This window comes from Scyliorhinus torazame, chromosome 16 (assembly GCF_047496885.1).
Source record: "Scyliorhinus torazame isolate Kashiwa2021f chromosome 16, sScyTor2.1, whole genome shotgun sequence".
In the NCBI taxonomy this organism is placed as follows: Eukaryota; Metazoa; Chordata; class Chondrichthyes; order Carcharhiniformes; family Scyliorhinidae; genus Scyliorhinus; species Scyliorhinus torazame.
This window is the reverse complement of record NC_092722.1, coordinates 25,375,574-25,395,455: the sequence shown is the minus strand read 5'-3', so window position 1 is coordinate 25,395,455 and position 19,882 is coordinate 25,375,574. Positions and strand designations below refer to the sequence as shown.

Sequence of the window (19,882 nt, the reverse complement as noted above, 5' to 3'; positions counted from 1 at the left end):
AATCTTTATTTCTCCACACAAAATCAGTTCAGCAGTGGGATCACACTCAGTGCAGATTCAATGCAGACTATTTCCAACTCAAAGACCCAACAAAAAGGAATTCCTGATCTGGAGTTTGTGCAATGGTGTAAATGGAGAGTTAGCTAATTGTTTCACTTCTCTTCGATTTTTCAATTTAAAAAAGATGAAAATCAGACTGTGACTTGCCGTCACCTGTTTTAAATACTGCACAGGGTCAAAATCCTCTACTTTAGTGTTCATATTGGCCCACTAACAGGAAACCTTTTCCAAAGCAATGTCACATAAATGGACAAAGGGCACTCAGCAGTAAGAGGAGTGGAGAGAGATGCCCTGATTGCACATTTCTGAGGAGGGAGAAAGGGCTAAGTTGCAGCATGTGGGGTTGGTACTGGAGGTATGAGTTGGAACACCAAAGGTTAACGGAGAGCTTGAGGAGTTTGCAGAAGTAGTGTTAGGTGTGATGGGGTAGGGACAAAGCAGGAGGGAATTTCTTAGACAAGTGCAAGTTTTTTTATGGCAATTGTGTCTGGTTTTATTTTTTTTATTATACATCAAATAGACTTAATAAAACGGAATCTTCTTCCAGGGCACAGGAATCACTGACAAAAGGTCTGAATCCCATTGTTACAGATTCCCGTGACAAGTATGACATGGAGAAAACCACAACTGAATGTTGCTATTTAGTGATCTGTAAAAGCAGTTTTTAAATCTTTTATACATGGAAAAGAACCAAAAAACTCTACATACATAAAAATAATTATATATGTGCACTTTCTCTTTAATTTATGGGACAAGGAGAAGATTTTTAGCAGCTGGTCTCTGTTCGGGTCCAACTTCTCCATCACTGTCTGCACATCACTTCTTCTCAACCATCTGTGTCAACCCTGTGTGCTGTGGAGGGAATCAGAGGAACGGTGATTCCACGGTTACAGATCACACAATTTACAAAGATAGATCAGGCTGGCTACAACTTCAAAACAAAAAAGCTGATGAAGCAAAACTAATCTTTATTAGACACAAAGTTAGACTGAAATAGCAGTTGTAATATATAGTTGCAGATATATCCAACATTTCCATCATCTTCATAATGGAAAAGTACGGAAAAGGAACAAAATCCGCTCCTGCAGCAGTAACTAAAAACTACTAAATGGGCCACAGTCTTGATTACAATGGATTTATTCTCCATGTGGAACTGGGGATATGGGAGATGCTGAAAAGTGTTTGATGACACGGGTAGGATCCAGTTCCCATTTTAAGCCAGTTTCCAATACTTCAGCTGCAGACCTCACTTCCATACATTGTACTGTACTCCTGTATTGTAATTCCATATCAGTCATTCATACAGAACCTGTCCTAGAGCTTTCCAAATGCTCCTGCCCACTAGGTCATTAATATCTATGGGGTAACGGGAATACAACCACAAGAAGCAAATTAAATGTTAAAACAGCTTAATCTCTTTCTTATACTCAGGTGTTTTCACACCACGCCTTTGCAAAATCAGTTCAAATTATTTTCCTACAACTGGTGTCAAACTGACTGATCTGTAGAGTTCAGTTCCATCCACAATTCTTCAGAGAATGAAGTAGCCCGTGCCTACACAGCATAACCTGGACAACATTCAGGCTTGGGTTATAAGTGGAAAGTAACATTTGCTTAAAGTGCAAGCACTGACCATCTGCAACAACATTCCCTCATCATTCAATGTGTTGTAAATCAACCAGCAAGTCCTGGAGTTTCATAACTCGAGGCATACCCCTAAATGCCCTGCGCTTGATGGCTGGCTTGTACATTACTAATGGTGTACATTATTAACACTGTTATTTATCCTGCATGGTCAAACTCATGATCTCCTTAACTAACAAACTGATAGTGAACAGGTGGTGGCATGGGGATCTCTTTGAACTTAACTCACATTGCTTTGGTATCCTAAGGGACTCGTTGTCTGCTGTCATGACCTGGTGCAGAACCCCTCGGAATAGATAGATCACTTTCAGACTCTTTTCCTCTCCAACACATGGGTCATAGAATCCTGGTACCCCGATCTGTGATAATCAGAGTGAATGAGGAATTATACAAACAAAACATACACGACTGAACACAGCAGGAAAAATCTGGGAATACCAGGCTCCCAAGGAAATTCAAACAGCACACCCCACTGCTGTGGGAGGTTGTTAGCGCAGCATGGAGTCTTACAGCCCAGGGTTCACCCCAGTCAGTGCTGAATCATAGTCGGGGTAACAGAAAGGGACCATCAAGAGGAAGTCAAGATAAGGAAAATTAGAATAAATTCTCCAAAGTTCCCGCCCCTGAATATCATGTCGGGATTCCTGTTGCGAAGGGCACAACTGCAAATCCTGGTTGTGATGAAATGCAAAATACTTCATCGGCAGATCCAATTCCAGAATTACAGTCCCTGGTGGGTCTTGGGATCTCTGCACACGACTGGCTGGGAAAGGGCTGCGCACATGCAGTCAGTGGGTTTTACTTTCTTTATGCCATGAACCGGCGCTGTGCGTCTCCACAGAAATGGTGAGTAAGCAGGTCAGGTGACCTGGAACCGGAGCGCCATTAGGATGGGAGTGGGACAGGGGAAAAGGGACAGGGAGAAGGTTCAAAACTAAGGAGTGGGGCCGCAAGAGGTCCCAGGTAAGGGACAAGGACAGACATCAGAGACTGATCCTGTAAATTAATGTTGAGAGAAAGAAGCAGTTAAATAGGTTCCAGGTTAAAGAGTGTGCTGCGGGGATAGACTTGAATAGAAATACAGAAGATGAGAGGGCAGCTGAGTTTGGCGAGTCCACACTGTGGGCATTGGGACAAAGGTATCCTTTTTGTAGCAGTGGTGTCCTGCTTGGCATGGCCGAAGATCTAAAAGCATGTTTAGAAGGTGAAACAGGAATGTACTTGGAGATCCACAGGAAAGGAATCTTGGCCGGAGACTGAAATCCTGGATATGGATCCTTGTTGAAGCCGACAGAGTGGAAGTGACACTGGGAGACCATTTTCAGGGTGAGTTCTTCAACCGTGGAGATTGGAAGCCCTCCTGACAAAGTCAGAGTTTCAGTGAAACTAGTTGGCTCACAATGTGACAAGCATCTGGGTAGGTTGTTGAGAAATCAATGGAATCAGCTTTGGTAACATAACTTACTCCAGAGCAAATGACACGTTTGACCACAGATCACCTGCTGATTCACATGTACTGCACATGTATCCTGAATATTATTTGCATTGGTAAATATTAGAAATAAGATAGAGTTTTAAGTGGGTTTAATTTAGAGTTTTTTTGTAAGGAAGAGTAAAGCTATAGTTAGATTCATGACAGACAATGGTGTTTGTATGTGGCCGTTTTGGTTGTAATTCAAACTGTGTTTCTATTGTGCTCAGAGAAGTTACATGAAAATAAAAGTTGGCAGAAGTAGAAGTATTTGCTTAGTGATTAGGGCCACTTTTCAAAGAGAAGAGATTTCCTTTGTTCTTAGTTTAACTGGAAGCCAGGGCAGTTGGAAATAAGACGCTGAGGAGTGACAATCTCTCAACTCTGCCAGAACAAACTGGTCAGGACAAAGGGGCTGAAAAAAGGCAGACTTCCCAAAGAACCAGATAAAGTCCAGTAAACCAGGGGATTGGGACAGAAGGAATGTCTTAGGCAGACTGAAGTTTAAGGGAACAGAGACCCAAGAAGTTGAACAAGGAACTGCTCAGGCGAATCCAAGGGAAAAGCAGACAAAGTGCTCTGAAGAGGCAGCTGCAGTAACCAAATTTAAAGTGGAAAAGCAGACTTCAGAGGTCAATCACAGGTTTGTTGCCATCTTAATAGAATCTGGAAATTGATAGTTAAAGCAATTGTAAGGAGTTTGTATAACAGTCAAGACAAAGAAATGCTGAAGATGGTGGTGTAAAACCTGAAAGCCAAACCTTGATGGAAGCAGATAAGGAAAAACATTGTTTAAAAGAGGCTTTGAAAGTGTGTTGTTTAGAAAGTGGAATTTGAAATCACTCGTGCGGAAGCTGGAGTTCAGTGAGACAATGCGGCTCACGGTATAACAATCATCTGGGGGAATTTTGGGGAGAAATGCACAGAAATTCATTTGGGTTCAGAGTGCAGTGTGTCAGGCCACAGCCAGCCTGTGTGTTTAAAGGGACTGTGTGTTACTGAGACTGTTGTAGTCCAAGATATCCTTTGTAACCAGTGTTAACCTTAAAATCTCTGTATATTCGTGAAGATAAGTGGGAATGAAAGAGTATTATATCATAATCAGCCCTCTCATATTTAATAAATGTATTTTTTTCTTGCTATTAAAACTATTTAGCTGTCCTGTGACTCTGTTGTTCCTCGCTTTCTAAAAAAGTTACCGTCTTTTGAGTCAGGGTTCAATTCTGGGATCTTCCTGTCCATTTATAACATCAAGTAGAATCAAAAGGATCAGAAACGAGAGGGCACAGATTTAAAATGATTTGCAAAAGAAACCAATGTAACATGAGAAAAACGTTACACGAGTGGTTTGGGTCTGGAATGCACTGCCTGGAAGTGTGGTGGAGGCAGGTTCAATCAAATCATTCAAGAGGGTATTAGCAGCACGGTAGCATTGTGGATAGCACAATTGCTTCACAGCTCCAGGGCCCCAGGTTCGATTCCGGCTTGGGTCACTGTCTGTGTGGAGTCTGCACATCCTCCCCGTATGTGCGTGGGTTTCCTCCGGGTGCTCCGGTTTCCTCCCACAGTCCACAGATGTGCAGGTTAGGTGGATTGGCCATGATAAATTGCCCTTAGTGTCCAAAATTGCCCTTAGTGTTGGGTGGGTTTACTGGGTTATGGGGATAGGGTGGAGGTGTTGACCTTGGGTAGGGTGCTCTTTCCAAGAGCCGATGGGCCGAATGGCCTCCTTCTGCACTATAAATTCTATGAAACAATGTGCAGGGATACGGGGAAAAGGCAGGAGAATGGCACAAAGTCATAATGCTCATTTGGAGATCCCTGTGCAGACACGCTGGGCCAAATGGTCCCTTTCTGTATCTCGAACAATAGTGTGATTCTATCGAGCCAGGTTTAGCTCTGGGATCTGACTTGCCCAGGATTAACACCTGGGATCGTAAAATGGTCAAGGAAAAGATGAATGCTTCGCTGTGATGCCACCCATGGTCAAATACTCAATTGACAATCCTGTTTTGGTTTTATGCAGAATGGTCAATTGTTGTCAGGTATGGTATCTGTGGAGCCACAACTCAGGTAGGCTCACTATCTTGGGGAGTTATCAATTCCAGCATCCTGCAACCCAGAACAGAACGATCCTTTCATATGTGCCGTTTAATTACATTTTTTATTTTGAATAGTCAGAAGCTTTTTCCCAGGGTGGAAGTATCAATAACTAGGGGCCATAGGTTTAAGGTGCGAGGTGCAAAGTTTAGAGGAGATGTACAAGGGAAGTTTTTGTTTTTATACAGAGGGTAGTGGCTGCCTGGAACTCGCTGCCAGAGGAGGTGGTCGAAGCAGGTACGATAGTAATTTGACAAATTCAGGAGTAGCATGAGAATAGAGGGATACGGGCCCCAGAAGTGTAAAAGGTTTTAGGTTAAACAGGCAACATGGTCGGCACAGCCTTGGAGGGCCAAAGGGCCCATTGCTGAAATGAAATGAAAATCGCTTATTGTCACAAGTAGGCTTCAAATGAAGTTACTGTGAAAAGCCCCTAGTCGCCACATTCCGGCGCCTGTTCGGTGAGGCTGTTACGGGAAACGAACCATGCTGCTGGCCTGCCTTGGTCTGCTTTCAAAGCCAGCGATTTAGCCCTGTGCTAAACAGCCCCAGTACAGCTGTGCTGTACTTTTCTTTTTCTTTTGAACTTTAAGCGTTATCACTGGCAGGTGGCAGCTTGTCTCAGTTGCGAGCACACTGATTTCCAAGACAGGTGGTCACGGGTTCAAACACCATTGCAGGACTCCAGTACATAATTCTGCCACAACAGTACGATACAATCCTGAGGAAGTGCTGCACTGTTAGATGAGATATTAAATTAAGGCGTCTTTAGGTGGATATAATAGAGTTGTGCATTCTACCCGTTTCTAGGCCAACGTTCATCCCAATCAACAGCATGAAAAGCAGGTTAACACTGTGATTTGTAGGAGGCTGCTGTGTACAAATTGACACTGCATCTCCCGAAGTCACAATTGTAATTGTATTTCATTGGCTGAGATACTCTGGGTCTGGTTTGTCCTGATGTCATGAAAGACAGCATAAATGAAACTCCTTTTGATCTTTAATACAAATTAGATGTTTAATGTGTGAAGCAACCCAAGGAATTGTACATCGAGTCCAAGGGTCCTGAGGGGAATTGGGGGAAGTGACTGAATGTTTGATTAAAATGGTGAGGATGGTAAAATGGTAGATTATAAAGAGTCAGGAGAGGATGGAGTGGTCATATAGGAAATGGAAGCGACTGTTCATCACACTGTGGGGTGTGTTATATCACCACAGGGATCACATCCTTACATTACTTAGATGATGACAGGGAAACCAGTGGGATGTAGTATATTTTTACATTCAGGAGATACCAGAAGAGAATGTTGCCATGAGATAGACTCATGGGACTAAGGGTAACATATTAGTTTGGATTGGTTAACTAGCAGAAAACAGTAGAAATAAACAGGCTGTTTTCTAGATGGCAAGGCATAACTAGTGGTGTGTCACAAGGATCAATACTTAAGGCTTCAACTATTAACAATCCATGTCAATGACTTGGATAATGGGGCGAGTGCCATATGACCAAGATTGCCGATGATGCAAAGTTAAGTGGGGAAGTAAACGATGAGGAGAACGCAAGGAGCCTGCAAAGGGCTAGAGACAGGTGGAGTGAGTGAAAAGAAAGCAGTAGACGGAGTACCATGTGGGAAAGGCTGAAATCAGCCATGTTTGTCGGGAGAATGGAAAATAATCTTATTAAAAGGAGAGAGTGACTATTTACTGTTGGTGGATAGACAAATTTGAATTTCCCTGCACATCCGGAGCTACAATAAGCAATTAGGAAGACCAATTGTATGTTAGCCTTTATTGCAAATTGAGTACAAGAATAAGGAAGCCTTGCTGAAAGTATATAGGGTTTGGCAAGGCCACATCTGGAATAATGTGTGCAGTTTTGGTCTCCTTATGCATAGAAGGATAAACTAGTTTCAGAAGGATCGCAACAAAGGTTCACTGGATTGATTCCGGAGATGAGCATACTGTCCTATAAGGATAGACTGAGTAGACTGGAGTTCTCCCAGTGAGCCAGAGAAGACACAGCCAGAGTGAGACACAACCAAGAGTGAGTTTGGGAATTTGAATTGAGGTGGGAATTCGAAGCTTGAGGGGGGGGGGGGGGGGGGTGCTTTTTATCTCTGGTAAGTGACTGGTAAGTAGTTTTTCTTTTCATTGTCTAACTTATTTATTGTTTCTTTAGTTTTTTGGAATTGTAGTCGTATAAGTTTACGTAAGGTTTAAGACATGGCAGGAGATCCCAGACCCGTGTCATGTTCCTCGTGTGCGATGTGGGAGCTCAGGGACACGTCCACTGTCCCTGGCTCCTTCACGTGCAAGAAGTGTGTCCAGTTGCAGCTCCTGTTAGACCGCTTGACGCTCTGGTAATGCGGTGGACTCACGTTGGAGCATCCGCGATGCTGAGGACGTAGTGGATAGCACGTTTAGCGAGTTGGTCACACCGCAGGTGAAAGTTACTGAGGGAGATAGAAAATGGGTGACCAAAAGACAGAGCAAGAGTAGGAAGACAGTGCAGGTGTCCCCTGCGGTCATCTCCCTGCAAAACAGATATACCGCTTTGGATACTGTTGAGGGAGATTGCTCACCAGGGGAAGGCAGCAGCAGCCAGGTTCATGGCCCCGTGGCTGGCTCTGCTGCACAGCTGGGCAGGAAGAAGAATGGCAGGACTATAGTGATAGGGGACTCAATCATAAGGGGAATAGACAGGCGGTTCTGCGGACGCAATCGAGACTCCAGGATGGTATGTTGCCTCCCTGGTGCAAGGGTCAAGGATGTCTCGGAGCGGCTGCAGGACATTCTGGGGTAGGGGTGGGGAGGGTGGGGAGGGGGGGTGAACAGCCAGCTGTCGTGGTGCACATAGGCACCAACGATATAGGTAAAAAACAGGATGAGGTCCTACAAGCTGAATTCAGAGAATTAGGAGTGAAACTAAAAAGTAGGACCTCAAAGTAGTAATCTCAGGATTACTACCAGTGCCACGGGCTAGTCAGAGTAGGAATGTCAGGAAAGATAGGATGAATGAGTGGCTCGAGAGATGGTGCAAGAGACAGGGATTCAAATTCCTGGGGCATTGGAACTGGTTCTGGGGGAGGTGGGACCAGTTCAAACCGGACGGTCTGCACCTGGGCAGGACTGGAACCGATGTCCTAGGTGGGGGTGTTTGCGAGAGCTGTTGGGGAGGGTTTAAACTAATGTGGCAGGGGGATGGGAACCGATGCAGCAAGTTGGAAGGTAGTAAAACAGTGACAGAAACAAAAGGCAATAAGGGGGAAACTGTAAGGCAGAGAAGGCATAGTCAAAAATCAAAAAGGGCGACAGTACAAGGTACAGTGACTGAGGGGAGCTCAGTAAATAGGCCCAGTAATACTGAAAGGAATAAAACGGGAAGTAAAAACATTAATGGTAAGCGACGCGGCAGGTTGTTACATGAAGATATGGGATCAACGACAAGGAAAATTAGGAGAAAAGTTAAGAGGAAATATAACTTAGGAGAGGTTACTGATCGAGGTGTTACGATTCAAAAGAGAGGAAAAAAAGCCAACATAAGTGTACTTTACCTGAATGCTCGTAGTATTCGGAATAAGGTAAATGAGTTGATGGTGCAAATCATCGTGAATGACTATGATTTAGTGGCCATTACTGAAACATGGTATAAAGGATGGTCACGACTGGGAGTTAAATATCCGAGGGTCTCAAACTATTCGGAAGGACAGAGTGGATGGTCAGGAAGGTGGTGTAGCTCTGTTATTTAAGGATGACATCTGGGCAATAGTAAGGGATGACATTGGTGCTATGGAGGATAAGGTTGAATCCATTTGGGTGGAAATCAGGAATAGTAAGGCGAAAAAGTCACTGATAGGAGTAGTCTATAGGCCACCAAATAGTAACATTATGGTGGGGCAGGCAATAAACAAAGAAATAACGGATGCATGTAGAAATGGTACAGCAGTTATCATGGGGAATTTTAATCTACATGTCAATTGGTTTAACCAGGTCGGTCAAGGCAGCCTTGAGGAGGAGTTTATAGAATGTATCCGCGATAGTTTCCTAGAACAGTATGTAATAGAACCTACGAGGGAACAAGCGGTCCTAGATCTGGTCCTGTGTAATGAGACGGGATTGATTCATGATCTCATAGTTAGGGATCCTCTCGGAAGGAGCAATCACAATATGGTGGAATTTAAAATACAGATGGAGGGTGAGAAGGTAAAATCAAACACTAGTGTTTTGTGCTTAAACAAAGGAGATTACAATGGGATGAGAGAAGAACTAGCTAAGGTAGACTGGGAACAAAGACTTTATGGTGAAACGGTTGAGGAACAGTGGAGAACCTTCCAAGCGATTTTTCAGTGCTCAGCAAAGGTTTATACCAACAAAAAGGAAGGACGGTAGAAAGAGGGAAAATCGACCATGGATATCAAAGGAAATAAGGAAGAGTATCAAATTGAAGGAAAAAGCATACAAAGTGGCAAAGGTTAGTGGGAGACTAGAGGACTGGGAAATCTTTCGGGGGCAACAGAAAGCTATTGAAAAAGCGATAAAGAAGAGTAAGATAGATTATGAGAGTAAACTTGCTCAGAATATAAATACAGATAGTAAAAGTTTCTACAAATATATAAAACAAAAAAGAGTGGCTAAGGTAAATATTGGTCCTTTAGAGGATGAGAAGGGAGATTTAATAATGGGAGATGAGGAAATGGCTGAGAAACTGAACAGGTTTTTTGGGTCGGTCTTCACAGTGGAAGACACAAATAACATGCCAGTGACTGATAGAAATGAGGCTATGACAGGTGAGGAGGACCTTGAGAGGATTATTATCACTAAGGAGGTAGTGATGGGCAAGTTAATGGGGCTAAAGGTAGACAAGTCTCCTGGCCCCGATGGAATGCATACCAGAGTGCTAAAAGAGATGGCTAGGGAAATTGCAAATGCACTAGTGATAATTTACCAAAATTCACGAGACTCTGGGGTGGTCCCGGCGGATTGGAAATTAGCAAATCTGATACCACTGTTTAAAAAGGAGGTAGGCAGAAAGCGGGTAATTATAGGCCAGTGAGCTTAACTTCGGGAGTAGGTAAGGTGCTGGAATCGATCATCAAGAAAGAAATAGCGAGGCATCTGGATGGAAATTGTCCCATTGGGCAGACGCAGCATGGGTTCATAAAGGGCAGGTCATGCCTAACTAATTTAGTGGAATTTGTTGAGGACATTACCAGTGCGGTAGATAACAGGGAGCCAATGGATGTGGTATATCTGGATTTCCAGAAAGCCTTTGACAAGGTGCCACACAAAAGGTTCCTGCATAAGATAAAGATGCAGGGCATTGAGGGTAAAGTAGTAGCATGGATAGAGGATTGGTTAATTAATAGAAAGCAAAGAGTGGGGATTAATGGGTGTTTCTCTGGTTGGCTAGTGGTGTCCCTCAAGGATCAATGTTGAGCTCACAGTTGTTCACAATTTACATAGATGATTTAGAGTTGGGGACCAAGGGCAATGTGTCCAATTTGCAGACGACACTAAGATGAGTAGTAAAGTAAAAAATGCAGAGGATACTGGAAGTCTGCAGAGGGATTCGGATAGGCTAAGTGAATGGGCTAGGGTCTGGCAGATGGAATACAATGTTGACAAATGTGAGGTTATCCATTTTGGTAGGAATAACAGCAAAAGGAATTATTATTTAAATGATAAAATATTAAAACATGCTGCTGTGCAGAGAGACCTGGGTGTGCTAGTGCATGAGTCGCTAAAGGTTGGTTTACAGGTGCAACAGGTGCATTAAGAAGGCGAATGGAATTTTGTCCTTCATTGCTGGAGGGATGAGTTTAAGACTAGGGAGGTTCTGCTGCAATTGTATAAGGTGTTAATGAGGCCACACCTGGAGTATTGTGTTCAGTTTTGGTCTCCTTACTTGAGAAAGGACGTACTGGCACTGGAGGGTGTGCAGAGAAGATTCACTAGGTTAATCCCAAAGCTGAAGGGGTTGGATTACGAGGCGAGGTTGAGTAGACTGGGACTGTACTCGTTGGAATTTAGAAGGGTGAGGGGGGATCTTATAGAAACATATAAAATTATGAAGGGAATAGATAGGATAGATGTGGGCAGGTTGTTTCCACTGGTGGGTGAAAGCAGAACTAGGGGGCATAGCCTCAAAATAAGGGGAAGTAGATTTAGGACTGAGTTTAGGAGGAACTTCTTCACCCAAAGGGTTATGAATCTATGGAATTCCTTGCCCAGTGAAGCAGTAGAGGCCCCTTCATTAAATGTTTTTAAGATAAAGATAGATAGTTTTTTGGAGAATAAAGGGATTAAGGGTTATGGTGTTCGGGCCGGAAAGTGGAGCTGAGTCCACAAAAGATCAGCCATGGTCTAATTGAATGGTGGAGCAGGCTCGAGGGGCCAGATGGCCTACTCCTGCTCCTAGTTCTTATGTTCTTATTTAATAGACCTATATTCTTTGGAGCGTAAAAGAATGAGGTGTAATCTAATCGAAATGTATAAAACTGTTTGAGGACTTGACCATGTAGATGCTGAGAAAATGTTTCACCTCTCATGAACTCAGGTCCTAGACTCAGGTTAGGTGGTTTGCCAAGTTAACTGGTTTAGGACTGAGGTGAGGAGAAATTTCTTTATTCAAAGGATTAGGAATCATTAGAATTGCCTGCTTCGGAGGATGTGTAATCGATAGGTATATTCATGACTGCGACCCAAAGATTTGTGGTCACTAGGGAAACAAAAGGTTTGGCGATAGGGCAGGACAGAGGAGTTTATCTGGAAGTTCAGCCATGATGAACTCATTGAACGGTGAAGGAGCTTGAAAGGCCGAATGGGTGTTTCAGCTCCTACTCCTCTTCTTCTGATGTCCTGGCCAATATTTATCCCTCAGAGTTAATGTTGTGAAAGAGACTATCTGGTCATTATCACATTGCTGTTTGTAGGATCTGAGAGTGTGCGAATTGGCTGCTGTGTTTCCTACATTACAACAGTGACTAAGCTTCAAAAGAATTGACTGCAAAGTGCTTCAGCACACCCGAGGTTGTAAAAGGTGTTTCTTTTCTTTCCTGAGCAAGACTGGGATATTTGTGTGGAGCGAGTCAATGCAGGTCAGGTAAACGTCAAGGGATGAAGTGAAGAACGGACAGCAGGAGGTGGACGATGGTTTTAGGGGAGGTGAAGCAACAGGGAGAAAAAGGAAAATGATTGGATAGTCACTCCTGGGCCAGAATGAAAGCAGTGTAAACAATACAATGTTGGAGAGTTGAAGTGAAGGGAAACATTCAGCCTCACCTTACAGGCTTCAGTGAGAATTAGTTTTGACTCCTTCACCAGGCACTGAAGAGGAACAGTCACGTCAATCACCTTCGCCCTCTCGTTCCTCCCACTGCTGTCAGTCACAAACTTCCCATACCAGGCGTTGGTTATAATTAATCCTGAAGATGACAAGTGAACACTTACACACGTTCCAGCAATACCGCTTTCACACCAGACTTACCCAGTATTACCGTACAAGACAGTGAGACTCTAAAACAGAGATTCTAAAAATGAAGTCTTTACTTTGGAGGAGTTCTCAATGGTCCTGAGGAAGGCATGGGGTAAGTAGAGTCCTGTCTATATCAGGTCTGGCACAGAGCACATACCGAACAGAGAGTTTGTATTTGTTAATTTACTCGGGTTTTGCCTTTACTGCAAAATACCAGTGATAGAAGATCTGTGGTAATTATAGCATTGCTTTTCCTTAGATTCCTGAACCACTTTTTTGCCAGTTAGTACAGGGGCACCCCAGGACCATGTGGATATGGGTCGCATGGTACCCTTGTGAGTGATATAGATACGGGTCACGTGGTCCCCTCGTAGTATGTAGGTTTAGCTGGGTTTATTGGCCTTGGAATACAGAGTCATCGAGTTTTAAAGTACAGAATTAGGCCATTTGGTCCATGAGTAGATATGGGTCAGAATTTCTCCCTGAAAGTACATCAAAATTAGCTGGAGATGTCCACACAGGCGTTTGGATTCATGACTATCATTCTCTTTAGGCACTATACACAATCCGAAGAAATAGACTTTGGTTGGTGTGATTTCCTTACAGGACAAAGACCAAAAGAATTCTTCCTTCCCTTTCCATAAACAATCCGGGCCTAAATTGGTTTACGATTTTCATAAATTACTTCCTGCTGTGGCGCACACCATTTTTCTCAGTTTGAGATTAACAAAAAATTAAAGAATCTCTAATTTTCCATTCATTGCGGGGAAGAATTGCAGCCTCAATGACTGATTTAAAAAATATATATATATTTTATTAAAGTTTTCAAACAGAATTTTTCCACTTTACAAATCAACATAAAAATAGTACAATAACTGATAAATAACATTATTTAAATAAAATAGTCAACTAACAAGGTAACAAAAAATAGTGCCCCCCCACCCCCTGGGCTGCTGACGATCTATTTTCCCTTAACGTTCCGCGAGATAGTCAAGGAACGGTTGCCACCGCCTGGAGAACCCCTGAGCCGATCCTCTCAGCGCAAATTTCATTTGTTCTAGTTTTATGAACTCTGCCATCTCGTTTATCCAGGCCTCCACGCCGGGGGGTTTCGCTTCCTTCCACATGAGTAAGATCCTTCGCCGGGCTATCAGGGACGCAAAGGCCAGAATATCGGCCTCTTTCGCCTCCTGCACTCCCGGCTCTTCCGCTACCCCAAATATAGCTAACCCCCAGCCTGGCTTGACCCGGACCTTCACCACCTTTGAGATCACCTTTGCCACTCCCCTCCAGTACTCGTCCAGTGCCGGACACGACCAGAACATGTGTGTGTGGTTCGCCCGGCTTCCCAAGCACCTCCCGCACCTGTCCTCCACTCCGAAAAACCTGCTCAGTCTTGCTCCCGTCATATGTGCTCTGTGTAGAACCTTAAATTGTATCAGGCTAAGCCTGGCACACGAGGAAGAGGAATTTACCCTACTTAGGGCATCAGCCCACAGCCCCTCCTCAATCTGCTCCCCCAGCTCTTCTTCCCATTTTCCCTTCCGCTCCTCTACCAGCGTCTCCCCCTCGTCTCTCATCTCCTGATATATTTCGGACACTTTGCCCTCCCCGACCCATACCCCGGAAATCACTCTATCTTGGATCCCGTGTGTCGGGAGCAGCGGAAATTCCCTCACCTGTTGCCTCGTAAACGCCCTCACTTGCATGTATCTAAAATTGTTCCCCGGGGGCAACTCATATTTTTGCTCCAGCTCGCAAATGCCCCGTCTATAAACAAATCTCTCAGTCTTCTAATTCCTGCCCGCTGCCAGCTCTGGAACCCTCCGTCAATCTTTCTTGGGGCAAACCTATGATTGTTCCTGATCGGGGACCACACCGAGGCACCCGTCACCCCCCTGTGTCGCCTCCACTGCCCCCAGATCCTTAAGGTTGCCATCACCACTGGGTTCGTGGTATACCTTTTCGGGGAGAGCGGCAGCGGCGCCGTCAGCAGCGCCTTTAGGCTCGTTCCCTTACAGGACGCCATCTCCAGCCTCTTCCACGCCGCCCCCTCTCCCTCCCTCATCCACTTACAAACCATCGCCACATTGGCGGCCCAGTAGTAGTCGTCCAGGTTCGGCAACGCCAGTCCCCCTCCTACGCTGCAGGAACCCCCTCCTTACCCTCGGAGTCTTCCCTGCCCACACAACTCATAACGCTCCTGTCTATTTTCTTGAAAAAGGCCTTCGTGATCAGAATGGGGAGACATTGAAACACGAAAAGAAACCTTGGGCGGACCATCATTTTTACCGCCTGCACTCTGCCCACCAGTGAGAGCGGCAACATATCCCACCTCTTGAAATCCTCCTCCATCTGCTCCACCAGCCGCGTCAGATTAAGTTTGTGTAGAGTTCCCCAGCTCCTAGCTACCTGGATCCCCAAATACCGGAAGCTCCTTTCCACTCTCCTTAACGGCAGGACGTCTATTCCTCTTCCCTGGTCCCCAGGGTGTATTACAAAAAGCTCACTCTTCCCCATATTTAGTCTGTATCCCGAAAAATCTCCAAACTCACTCAATATCTGCATAACCTCTAGCATCCCCTCTACAGGATCCGCCACATATAGCAGTAGGTCATCTGCGTAGAGTGACACTCGATGTTCCTCTCCCCCTCTAACCACCCCCCTCCATTTCTTAGAGTCTCTCAGCGCTATGGCCAGTGGTTCAATTGCCAACACGAACAGTAGTGGGGACAGGGTCACCCCTGCCTTGTTCCCCTATGTAGCCGAAAATACTCCGATCTTTGCCGGTTTGTGACTACACTTGCCACTGGGGCCCCATCTAGGAGTCTGACCCAATTGACAAACCCCTCCCCGAACCAAAACCTCCTCAACATCTCCCATAAATACTCCCACTCTACCCTATCGAATGCCTTCTCCGCATCCATCGCTACCACTATCTCTGCCTCCCCCTCCACTGGGGGCATCATTATCACCCCCAGCAGCCGTCGAACGTTGACATTCAGTTGTCTCCCCTTTACAAACCCTGTCTGGTCTTCATGCACCACCCCCGGGACACAGTCCGCAATCCTCGTCGCCAGCACTTTTGCCAGCAGCTTGGCATCTACATTTAGGAGTGAGATAGGCCTATATGACCCGCATTGCAACGGATCTTTATCCCGCTTCAGGATCGGTGATATCGTCGCCTCCGACATTGTCGGGGGTAGAGTCCCCCCTTCTCTGGCCTCGTTAAAGGTTCTCGCCAGCAACGGGGCCAACAAGTCCACATATTTCCTGTAACCCGGGGCCTTCCCTGCCTGCATATTCCCCAGCCCCAATGACCGATTTTTATAGCTCAGGTTACCTTTGGGCAGTTCACGGTGTGCGTGACTGGGCAATGCAGCATTAATGAGCGAGAAAGAAAATGCAAAAAAAAAGACATTTAAAACAAATGTGCAACACAAACAGACTCTCACCTAGTTTAGACTCCTCTATTTCTATAATCCTCCTCACAGACTCCTGCATCAACCGAACCTAAAACAAAACACTGTTAAAGAGCCTCGGGACACAGATTACCTAAACAGCAGAGAGTGCACATGCTTTAGGTTAACTTTCTTAATCGATACAGTGATAAGAACATTTGTCAACAATGTCCACGTAGTTCATTAAGGCATTTTGTTTTTCTACAATAAAGGCACTAAATAATTGCAATAACAAAACATGGGAGTCGAGGGTGAGAAAAGATCAGTCAATCGGTTCAGCTTCTACCATTCAGATTGACACATGATACAAAAAAAAACAGACTGCCTGACTAACGCCCAATAGAACATTTCACCATTTTAAATTGCTCAACCTTTGGTGGCCATGCCTTCACAGTTGCCAGGACCCATTTCCAATGACAATGAAATGAAAATCGCTTATTGTCACAAATCGGCTTTAAATGAAGTTACTGTGAAAAGCTCCTAGTTGCCACATTCCGCCGCCTGTTCGGGGAGGCTGGTACGGGAATGAAGCATCTTAGGGTGTTTTACTATGTTAAAGTCACTACATAAATACACATTTTGTGCAAATTCAAATGAAAACCATAACCTTAATAACAAACTTTTTTACATCAAGAGGCCTAGGAGTAAAAACTGACTTTATTTGCTAAAAGCAACAGGTTCAATTAGGAGTTGCATTAGAAATCTCCAGGGAAACAATTCAGAAACCACACAGGCAGTCAGTGTGCTGAAATCCTGCACCACAGACACAGGCCATTAGACACAACTTCCCACATTTCCCTGTCCCAATAACTTGCCTTATGCAGTGCTTTTAACTCGAGGTGCTTTCCAAGGCATTTCACAGGTCAACACAGAGAAATACAATATCAAAAGAGACATTGGGAGCTGGGAAGCTGGCGGAACATGATGTTTAGGAAAGGTTTTGATCAAAAGGGTGGAAAGAAATGATGAGGATGAATCTGAGGGAGCAGGTTGCGGTGACCGAAGGTACTGCCAGAGGGAGTGTGCGGCTGGAGTCAAAAGGGTGTCAGAGGGAAATGCAGTTATAGAAAGCAGAAATTTAACAAACACCCGAAACGTGTCCACCTGTGTTAAGAGCATCTGCCGATGTTCAGATGAAGTGCTTCAACCCAAATCATTAACCTGCCCTCCCCAGCTTCAGGTCCTGCCAGACCCCATTCTGGGTTGGTGCAAAGCTCTACGCTGCCACGCAGTGGTAGAAATATGGTACTACAATTCAATACTGACAGGTTGTTTTTCCTGTCTTTAAAATATGGATTAATTTCGGAGAACATTCCACAGTTTATGTTTTCCCCTGGCTGATTCCCCAAGGCACCTCATAATTTCCAACTTCAGAATTTGGGACTTCACAGCAGGGGGAAGGTACTGCCAATTGCAAACTTTACCTTTAAACAAACTTGTGTCACTGCTAAGTTAGGGACTTCTCTGCACACCACTCACCCACATAAGAGCTATTTTATTCCAGCAAGATAGCAAGGAAATTATTTTGGGGGATAAATCTTTCTTTCCTCTCAAATCCTTGCTGAGGCAGTTCACGTTTGGGTTCTTGCTTAAATTACCATTTTTACTGCACGAGTGTGGACTGGATGGATACCTGGCCACAGAAAGGATCTCTGCCTCCCCAACGGAGATCAGATCACTTATCGCAGCCAAGATCAAATCAGGGCGAGTCTGGGCTATATAGCTCATGACCAAGAATAGAGTAGCCATGGAAGGAATGCAGCAGATTGACCAGTATGTCAAGTTTCAGACGGGGAGACTTCCGGTTGCAGCTATGCCTAGGTAGGTCGCACGTTCGGCAGCTCCCGTCGGGAACGGACTTTTGGGCTCTTCAGAGGGGCCCCAACGGCAATTGTTCGACGGCTTCCAGTGTGGGAAGGTGACAGCAAGGTCCCACCGACAGTATATGGATTAGACCAGGAGTGGAGCGGTTAAAAAAGTGATCCTGGTGCAGCGGAAAGTGCGAGGGAGGAAAAGCAAGATGGCGGCAGGTGGAGACCAAGCAGCGTGGGCGCAGTGGGCGCAGGAGCAGCAGGAGTTTCTTAAACGCTGCTTTGAGGAGCTGAGGACAGAAATGCTGGCGTCAATGAAGGCGGTGATTGAGAAGCTTGTGGAGACCCAGAAGGCCCAAGGGGCGGCGATCCTGGAGGTGCGGCAAAAAGCCTCGGAGAACGAGATCTTGGGCCTGGCGGTGAAGGTGGAGGCGCACAAGAGGTGGGTGGAAAAATTTGAGGACCTGGAGAATAGGTCGAGGAGGAAGAATCTTCGGATTCTGGGTCTCCCTGAAGGAGTGGAGGGGCCCGATGCCGGGGCATACAGGAGCACGAAGTTCAATTCGCCGATGGGCGCAGGAGTGTTCCCGAGGCCCCTGGAGCTGGATGGGGCTCATCGGGTCCTGGCAAGGAGACCCAAAGCCAATGAGCCGCCAAGGGCTGTAGTGGTGAGGTTTCACTGCTTTATGGACAGAGAGTGTGTCCTGAGATGGGCCAAAAAGAGCGGAGCAGCAGGTGGGAGAACACGGAGATCCGAATTTACTAGGACTGGAGTGCGGGGGTGGCTAAGAAGAGAGCTGGTTTTAACCGGGCTCAGGCGGTTCTCCATCGGAAGGGGGTGAAATTCGGGATGCTGCAGCCAGCGCAATTGTGGGTCACGTTCCAAGATCGGCACCACTATTTTGAAACGCCTGATGAGGCTTGGAACTTTATCCAGTCTGAAAAGTTGGACTCAAACTGAGGGTTTGTCGTGGGGGGATGTTTACTGTGTTTACTGCGTTTGGGGAATGTTCTTTTTGTTTTGATGCTGGGTGGGGATGGGTGAATGGATTTGCTGTGGGAGAGTTTGGGCGTCGGTGTTGGAGGGGCAGGGCCCCACGGAGGAAGAAGGGGGGGGTGGAGGCCCGGGGATGGGGAGTTGGGGTAAGGCCGCAAAAAGGAGCTGCGCCAGAGGGGGCGGCTCAGGAAAGCGCGGGCTTCTTTCCCGCGTTAGGGAAGGATGGGCGCCCGGGGGGGGGGGGTCCCATAGAGCCTACTCCCGGATAGACTTTTTAATTTTGAGTAGGGCGCTAATCCCGAAAGTGGAGGGAACGGAATATTCGGCCATAGCCATCTTGGACCACGCCCCGCATTGGGTGGAGCTGGAGTTGGGGGAGGAGAGGGACCAGCGCCCGCAGTGGCGCCTCGATGTGAGACTGTTGGCGGATGAGGGGGTGTGCGGGCGGGTGTGGGGGTGTATTGAAAGATACTTGGAGGCCAATGACAACGGGGAGGTGCAGGTGGGGGTAGTCTGCGAGGCGTTGAAGGCGGTAGTCAGGGGAGAGCTAATCTCCATTAGGGCCCACAGGGCGAAGAGGGAGGGGAGGGAGAGGGAAAGGTTGGTGGGGGAGATTTTAAGGGTGGACAGGAGGTATGCAGAATTCGTGTGGCTATTATTGGGCTGCCAATGTGGCGATGATCCGTAAGTGGGTAATGGAGGGAGAGGGGGCGGCGTGGAAGAGGCTAGAGATGGCGTCCTGTGTGGGCACGAGCCCAAGGGCGCTGGTGACGGCACCGTTGCCGCTCTCGCCGACATGGTACACCACGGGTCCGGTGGTGGCGGCGACGCTGAAGATTTGGGTGCAGCGGAGGCGACACAGGG

At 46.0% G+C, this 19,882-nt stretch overlaps 1 protein-coding gene across 2 annotated transcripts in view; it reads right to left on the bottom strand.

Moving 5' to 3' along the window:
• Window positions 1-527: 527 nt before the first annotated feature.
• LOC140392633 (dnaJ homolog subfamily C member 11) overlaps window positions 528-19,882 on the bottom strand; it is a 64,126-nt gene continuing 44,771 nt past the window's right edge. For both annotated transcript variants that reach the window (XM_072478074.1, XM_072478075.1), the window contains 4 exons: window positions 16,205-16,262; window positions 12,557-12,699; window positions 1,934-2,063; window positions 528-912 (listed from right to left, as the gene is read on the bottom strand). In XM_072478074.1, coding sequence (XP_072334175.1) covers window positions 887-912; window positions 1,934-2,063; window positions 12,557-12,699; window positions 16,205-16,262 — 357 coding nt within the window. In that variant the 3' untranslated portion in view covers window positions 528-886. The remainder of the gene's footprint in view (window positions 913-1,933; window positions 2,064-12,556; window positions 12,700-16,204; window positions 16,263-19,882) is intronic.